This window comes from Gossypium hirsutum, chromosome D09 (genome assembly GCF_007990345.1).
Source record: "Gossypium hirsutum isolate 1008001.06 chromosome D09, Gossypium_hirsutum_v2.1, whole genome shotgun sequence".
Taxonomy (NCBI): Eukaryota; Viridiplantae; Streptophyta; class Magnoliopsida; order Malvales; family Malvaceae; genus Gossypium; species Gossypium hirsutum.
The window spans coordinates 40,573,414-40,582,388 of record NC_053445.1 but is presented as its reverse complement, the minus strand read 5'-3'; the positions used below and the strand labels follow the sequence as shown (position 1 = coordinate 40,582,388).

The window sequence follows — 8,975 nt, the reverse complement described above, 5'->3', positions numbered from 1 at the left end:
ACGGTAAGCTAATATGGCACGTTAAATTATCATTTCAAATAAAAAATTTAGGTTAAATTATACGATTGGTCCCCATATTTTTTTGTTTTGAGTAATTTAATTTTTATTTTTTATATTCTTTTAACTTTCTTTTTTTATTCTTATTTTCCATTTTCGTTTTGACCAATTGTATAATTTGACCTAAATTTTTCGTTTGAAATGATGATTTAACGTGCCACTTCAGCTTACCGTTACACCTTAACAACAATTAATGCTCAGTGATTAAAATATTACAACACGATAACATAAGTGACTAAAATGTAATATGAGACAAACAAAAGTGACCATTTTAACCGTTTATCCTTTAAGCAATTATTAATAACATTTTTATAATTTTTAAACTTTTTATACTTTTGAATTCATTTAAAAATAAATCTAGACAAATGGGTGTCCAAATTCAAATGAAGATAGACAACTTTATATTCAAGTGTATTACATATATAAAATTTATTAATTATTTTTTATAATTTTTAAAAAACATTTTTTAAATTCTTTCTATATAACATGTCACGTGTCATCTTTTGATGATTATCGTTAATCACATCAACTTCTTTAATGATCAAATCGTTAGTTACATCAATTTTTTTAATGATCAAATCGATCAATTAACTGTTTCAGTTGAAAGAGTTTAATTAATTATATTCATTATCATTAAGGATATACAAATTTTTTAGGGTTAAACTAATTTTTTAGTTTTTACTAATTTCTTTTTTAACCCTAAAACCTTACTAAGGTATATCAATTGTTAGTAAGGTATAAAAGCTTCAATTATGACTCAAAAACTTTTTAAAATAACAAATTAAAAAAATTATAGTAATAAAAGAATGGGTTAATTATAGAAAAGCCACTGCACAAATTCGTGGAAATTACTATTCCGTGTCTTAGCATTATTCAATGCTCGATAGCTTAATATTATTGAATTCCATTTTCAATCCTCTTCTCCTCCTTGACTTTGCCTTCCTCTGTCCCATCCCTTCCATTTTTCCCTTTTATTCGTCTTTGGTTTTAACTTCTTGAGCACCGTATCTACCCTTTTAAAATTAAAACAATTCTAATTGAATATCCCCTTCCATCGTCATATTCCCATTTCTCTCTCCCAAAATTCTCTCTCTTTGACTCTTTAATATGAGGTGTTGACCTTCCACAGGATTTCTGTAAGGATTATATAGCGTTTTGCCCGACCCGGAAAATGCCCATGGACCGAACCCTACAATCGGAGAGCATGAGATCGCCGACTGTACTCTCAATCGAATGTCTAAAAGGGAGCTCAAAAGCTGACGAATGGACCGGAGACATGCTCCAGACTGGCGATATTGTTGAAGAGATTCGTATTGGATCCGGTTCAGGACTTGCCCATAAGGCACCTTTTAAAGGCGGCAGGAGCGGGGTCCAGAGGGTTCTTCATAGCTCCTATAAGAACAAAGAGACCTCGATTCTCGTCCGAGTCAGGCGAGGCAACGACGAGTTCGCTCAGCTGCAAGCCTGTATCGTGCCGAACGAGTCTGGCGGGAAAAAGCAATATATGTTAAGGTCTATAGCGGATCCCAATTACGCTGTTGGATTCTTGGATCGCACCGAGTCCGAGTGCTTCGAGTTGCAAGGTGAGTTCTTTTTTCTTTTTACTACTATTTTGTTCGACAACCGAGTTGGCCCCTCGACTCGATTCTTGATTTATGTTTTCCTTTTTTCTTTATTCTTTCCTTATTATATTACAAAAATAAAAAAGAATCAAAAAGAAATTCTGAAAATTTCTGTTTAGACTTTAGATTTTTCGATTTTGCTGTTCAGATTCCCTGTTCCGTACAAATGCTGTCTTAAGACACGTGTAATAGTAATTTCTTTTCTTTCAAAATCTTTAGAATATTCATTATTTATATATTACAAATAAAATGTTTATTTTTTTTATTTTAAAGAAAATTAGTTGATATATTATAAAATTTGAAAGAAAATACACACCTTTGATTTAAGGTTTGGAATCTACTTGTTAAATTGAAATATTTCAAAGTCCATGCTTTGTTGTGGGTGATAATGGGAAAGCAGTTTCATATGCTATTTTAAATTAAAATGTGAAAAAGAATATGCATAAAATTATATAAGTTGAAATGTCTGAAAATAACAAAATCGTTTTATATTAGAAATCAACTTTAGAATTGTAAAAAGATTCTAAATTTTTTGGTGTGGTGTATCTGTCAATAATGCAATCCCAACGATATGTTTTCTCTCAAGTAGGATATATATATATATATTTTTTATGTTCATTGACCAAAAGTCTTTGTTTTTGTTTGATTACAACCCGTTAATGCTCAACTACTGACAAACCTAGCTTTTATTTATTCGTATCCGAGTTAGATTGGTGGGCTCTAGAGCTCAGACTAGAAAGCATAGCAACTTGAGAAAAAGCTTGCTCCCACCATCAAATAATTAGTTGGATCTTTTCTCTCTTGGGACTTATTCGAAAACGGAATTTATCAATATCTTTTTAGTCTCTTTCTGGCATAGAATTTCGTAACTTGAAATAATGAAAGACTAACTTCGCAACTGAAAAGAAAAATCCTTTTGGATGTGAATAGGGACAGCCTTGGTGACCATTTTAGTTCATGTTACCTGAAAGATGGCTTATGTCCTCAAGCTGACGATTGGTATCCACAAACTATGTTAACTGGACTTGGGTTTGAGTGTCAGATGCATATGTGTTCAATTCGGGTATGCTCAATTTTTTTTCTAAACTTTATCTGTGTATTCGGAGGGTTATGTTCCTGTATCATGTCCGAAGATCTATGTAATTCAAGAAAAATAAAGAGTTAGAGCAACATAGCCCACAAATACTATGATTCTTAATTTAAAAGCAGCTTTTGTAAGGGTAAAGAGCTCCTTTGTCTTTTCCATCTAGATGGTTCTTTTTCCTGATGCAAAGCTGCAAACTGTTGTGGTTTAGATGACACCAGTAGGATTTGTTATTATTTTCAAGATATTTTTCTCTCCTTTTAACATTTTCTTGTCCTTATTCCTGGCTATTTAAATATAGGGGACAGGATGCCATTGTACAACTTAGTTTAATCATCTGGCTATTTAAATATCCTGCAATACTTATGCAGTAAAAACAGCCTACATTTTGCCCCCTTACTGATTTTTTTACTATTCCTTATTTCTACCGGCATCAATGGCGAAAAAGATATTTGAAATTCTAGTATACTAACATGAATTAATCTACAAAATATGCTTCTATAAGTTTTAAATGAGCAGACATACATTGTCCTTGCCTATTGCCACTTAAAGGTCACTGTTCTCAGATTATCCAATAATTTGCGTTGCTGGATTTATACTTTTGAATAGAATAATTAACTCAGCAAGTCTGTTTGAGTAGATGAACGGAGTGTTGATGATCCCTTCTTTTTAACTCCATTTGGCCCATGGTAATTGATAATCTTTAATTACTGCAAAGAAGTTCTCTATAAGCATCAATAAATGTTATGCACTGGGCCATAACTTGTTGAAACCGGTTGCTTGAATCTTTGTCTTTAGTTTTTTCTAGTTTCTAATTCAATGTTAAACAAAATAACTTTGCAGCTTCAAGGAGCTCCAGGATGGTCAGTGAACTATCGAGGACAAGGCTTCAGGATGGATATGTCTCATATGCCTGGGAGAGGAGGATGCAGGAGGTGCTAGCTGTTCCCAACTCAAGCAGCTTTCTTTCTATTCTCCTCCTTCCAAAGGCTTCAGACCGAGTGGCCTCTCGATACAACGACTTGGAGGATACCCTTGCTCGAGCAAGTGCTTGGCTTTCTGCATCTCAGGTCTCTGGGGTCCCCATTGTTTTCATGAATATCCAGACTGAATCCTTGCTCACTAAGGTACCATGCAAAAGACTTAAAACCTCAGTAGCAAGTAAATATCTTCAATTGAAGTATTTTGGAATTGTTTCACCACCGACATTTGCAATCAACGGTTTTAGACCTTAGGGATGGGCTAAGGTTCAAGCCTTCAATGCAATTCTCTTATCTGAACTCTTAGGACTGCAGATTCTCAGGTTGATCAGTTAGGCAAACCGGTTCATGTTCATCTGATTATCGGGAACTAATCTTTCTTTAATTTTTTTGAGCAGATCTCAGGTGAAACAGCCTCAGCTACTGTAAATGCTGGCTCATTATCTGATTTATCCAACCTAGCCAATGCAAGCCTATATGGTTTTGAGGACTACCATGGAGTCGACATTGGAGTTGTTCGAGCAGTTCGGCTATGGTACTCCCCCCTTGTGGAAGAAGTTGCAATTGAGATCAAACTAAAAGAGGATGACACAAAGCTCGGTTTCGCCATTAGCCGCACAGAAGAGGTCTGCCATCTGATTCTCAATAATTGTGACTTTATTACAGAATTTGCTTATATATTGTTTTCTCTGTTATAACAGGGATTCATCTATATATCATCTGTAATCGATGATGATGAAAACGTGCCTTCGACAAGATCAGGACTCAGCACACTCTACAAAGAATCAGTGAGTGCATCTAGGCTGCTGGTTGTCTCAAGATTATCAAATCAGAAGGTGCTTCCATGGATGGTTTCTTCAACCGGAGCTATTCGATGCTTTGATACTGTCTCCCTAAGTCAGAAGCTCTCACTACACCGACATGCCAGCATTCCGATTCTAATGCACGTCTTCTCGTGGGATCAGTCGTTGGTTTCTCGAGGTTCTAGCAGTGCCAGGAATTGGGATCCCTCTCCATTAGTGTTACCATTGCCCCAGGAAGTTAGATTAGCCCACCAACCTAATGATAATCAAGTACTGCCTCTGCCACCTGGTGAACCAAATGAAAGCATAACCACAAGTGAGCAGCCGGACCGCCGATTACAGCGAGATACTGCTGGTGAGGTCTCCTTCAGATTTCATAACTTTTCACTTCCTAACAACTGGGTATGATTTTAAATTTCCTACTTCAGTGTGTATATATCAAAAAGTTTAAGGAGTAGAGGAGTCCATTGATTGAAGCTAGTTCCATACGGTTAGGCTTGATCTAGAAAATCCCGAATAAACTGGTAGATATAGTTCGCACATCATAGTTAGAAATAGATACATGTTTTACATGTATATGACGCATTTTTATACTGTTGGTGTGTACATCATACAGGAGCTTTGGGGCGTTGAATGGCCTGTCTTTTGTATGCTTTGTTCTTTTGAAGCGCCTTTCCCCCCCTTTTGTTAGCATTTTCTTATATTTGAAGCTCGCTATGGATTTATATGTTGATGGTGAATCATATATGATATAATGGTCATTTTGTCAATTTGACCTTTATTCTTTTTTAGTTAAATTTGACCATTAACCTTTTAAAAATGAATAAAATTATTTTTCTTTAATGAAAATGTTGACTACACATTAATTTTTTAATAATGTTGGCGTGGTAACTTGTATGAATTTTACATGTATTTTATGTTGACAATACGTTATTTATCTTATATACCACACGTCAACAAATGATTTTAAATTTATAAAAATATTCAAAAAATTAAAAAAGTCTGAAATCTAAAAAATGCTATAAGATGTTCATAAAAAAAAAGCACGAAGTATACATAAATTGTTATGTTTAAAAATTTTAACGTTTTAGTTAGTGCTTTAGTTAAAAAAACAACAATTCAACTTTTTAAAGATTGATGGCCAATTTTGACTTTTTTTAAGAGGTTAATGGTCAAATTAGTTAAAAAAGGGTTAAATTGACAAAAAAAATGTAAATATTAAGAGTTAAAATTACCATTATACCATCATATAGTGATATGTTATTGATAATATAACAAATACTTGTATAAATCATCAAAAATAAATGGCTTAAATGTGAATTTAGCTTTAGAACTTGTTAGGTTCTCGTAGATAGGTATTATCTTTGATTGTTACTTTAACTCTTTTTTCTTTACGTAACAATTTTTATAGTTAATTGAATAAATCACTGTAGGTGGCGGATACCTTAATTATGATAAAAAAGACGAAAATTAGATTAAGCTATATTATACATTTGTAACATCTTTTATCTGACCTGATTGTCGGGATAAGGTACCGGAATGTTACATTCATTGTCGAAGCAACTACGTTAACATCTTATCAATAAAATATTCATATTGATTAAAAATATGATTTCTATCTTAGCTGAGCTTAAAACGAGCTTTAGAAAACTTTCAGGCAAAACAAAACTCAAATCAGAACAAAAGGATGAATACTCAAGCATTCGAGAGCTTGTCACGATGTCAAAGATATCCCTCGTTTCGACGTGATTTACTGTTTTGAGCTTGTTGTGACTACATCCCATCGTCACAACGTTAGTGCTCGTTGCGACTACACAAAATTTCTTGTCACGACGTCAAACCTACAATTTCACATTCAAATATACCAATTACCAACATAAAACCTTACTCAAATCACCATAAACAACTTCAAAGGTATCCAAAATACAAAGTTTACAATTTAAGCCATGACATCTATGTTTTCAAAACATGCATCCAAAATACATCTAGCATTATCGTATTGTACATGTCATAACTAAAGTCCAAAATTTAGTTCGTACTCTTCCCGGGCTTGGTGATGTGATGAGATGAGTAACCTTTGACTTCAATTCTAACCCTTCGATATAACTTTACCTACGCGATAAAAGAAACATATTAAGCCGGTGAAGGCTTAATAAGCACTAGAAGTAATCAAAACTCAATAAATAATAATCCAAATAACTTAACCATAATATAATTACACTTATGAACTTAACCTTACATAAGTTTTCATCCCATTAAATCTAAATCTTTTATTAAAGATATTATTACTTACCATAATACGTTTAACACTGCTTCCTCTCATTATTGTCATCACCCATAGCAGACTATATAGAATATTCAGGATATACGAAACAAATACAGAGGTGCATCGATATACACTAATGGAACAAAGAGCACAAATGTGCTAAACGGAGAACACTGACGTGCTAAAATCAGAGAGCGTGCTAAAGTTCCCTAATGTTATGCCACTGATATTCTAATAGTTCTAACTTTGCCTACTTGAGCAATAATACACTTGTGAAGAATTATACTCACTTTTCTTCTCTTTACAATTTAGTCCTTAAATTGAACACACATAAATAACATATTTTTACTATAGTTTTCCCACACAAAATACAAAAGATTAAGACATACACCATTTATGTCTCTTTAAAATTCTTTACAGGTATGTTCATAACATATTCCATGATTTTTTCACAATTTAATCCTTTTTTATTCACATAATAAATTCATAATTAATCTAGTTAATTATCCAATCATATTAAACATCTTAAGAAAATAATGTAAAGTACTTGTAGTACTTACAACAAAAACTTGATATAATATATTTAATTCTCTTTTCAATCCTTGGCATATTGTGTTTCTTTTCCTTCAGTTTGGTCCTCAACTTTCTTCTCTTGTTCTTCAATCCATATCAAAACATATAAAACCCACATGTTAAAATCACAATCAAATAACGTTGCTATGCTATTTATTGAAATAAACATGTATGTCATGGAGATTTCACCATTGCTTATCTCAATCTCTTGAAACTAAAATCTAGTTCTTATTTTCTCTCTCCTCTATAGCAATTATGGAGTCTCTTCTCATGAAGTTAAGGTGACAACTAGACTTTTATTGATTCTTCTAAAGAAACTTGAAGGTTTAAGTTTGAAAAGGTTCAAAAAATGGTAGAAGGACTTATTTAGAAAAAAAGTGAGTTGAAATGGGAGTGACGGTTTGGCATCTCAAGAGAGCTATTCATCTTTTCTCCATATTTCTTCATAGTTCCTCAAAAATATCTCACCATTTAAAAGAATTGATCAAAATGCTAGTAAGTTCTCTAACTATACATCTTTACATTTTGATCCTAATCATTATGACTTACCATTTTATCCTTCATCTTTCCTCCAATACCAAGCATGAACCGATAAATTTTCTTCTTGGTCTTCCCTTGATTCCTACTAATTCCATAAAATTCCGTAACTTTTAATTTTCCTATTTTTGTCTCAATATTTTCTATTATATTACAATTTAACCATTGTGTCAAATATTTTTTTCTTATATCTAAGAAATATTTTTCTAATTTCTATAGGCTCTAATCACTTCTTAAATTATCACTCAAAATTTTACCCGATATAGTACTGTACCCAAATCCTCTTTTATTTAAAAAAAGTTGATAAAAAATTCTCAAACTCCTAATTCACTCCGGCCCCCTTTGATACCACTTAAAATAAGTTATCTCATTTGTTTCTTAACATCGGAGACGGATTCAACAAAGAATGGGAGAGTTTGAGCGAATTACTAAACCGTGGGCCTTTCTTTAAAGTTGCCAGCTCTCTCCCTTCTTCTTTCTAAACACAAGGACCCAAAGTGCACTGCTTATCCTCATCATTGTTAAAACCGAAAGAAATGAGCTGAAAATCAGCAACATTTTCAGAAATGAGCCCCACTTCTTCCTGCCTATCATCTTCAGTATTTTCCACCAATGAGGAGGGAGGTACTTGCCACCTTCCTCCCATTCCACCTCATGGTTTTAATCTCCCTTCAGTTTAATACCATGCACTCAAACAATCAACCAACAAGTCTATTAAGATTTACTGTGTGTGTGTCATCCTCGACTTTAATCACTTCACCTCATCCATCAACTGTAGAATGAAAGTAAAAAGAAATTGCTCAATGTATTTGATACAAAAGATACTGTTATATACAAGTGGAAATGAAAAAATAACAGAAAGAGGATAACAGAAAATATAACTGCTAACTGCTAACTAATTAACAAGATTTTAAATAAAGCTATATGACTAACAGCCCCCCTCAAGCTAGTGAGTGGATAGGAAACAGTCCTAGCTTGGACAAAATAGACTGAAAAGGAGCAGCAGCAAGGGTTTTAGTGAAAATATCAGCAAGTTGGTCCTTGGAAGAACAA

General features: G+C 33.3%; 1 protein-coding gene across 1 annotated transcript; it reads left to right on the top strand.

The window, feature by feature from the left end:
• Positions 1-893: 893 nt before the first annotated feature.
• LOC107891394 (uncharacterized) lies at positions 894-5,316 on the top strand. The gene is made up of 4 exons (XM_016816179.2): positions 894-1,640; positions 3,607-3,890; positions 4,142-4,369; positions 4,445-5,316. Exons 1-4 carry the CDS (start codon positions 1,229-1,231, stop codon positions 4,952-4,954), a joined length of 1,434 nt encoding a protein of 477 aa, XP_016671668.1. The 5' UTR covers positions 894-1,228; the 3' UTR covers positions 4,955-5,316.
• The last annotated feature ends 3,659 nt before the right edge of the window (positions 5,317-8,975 follow it).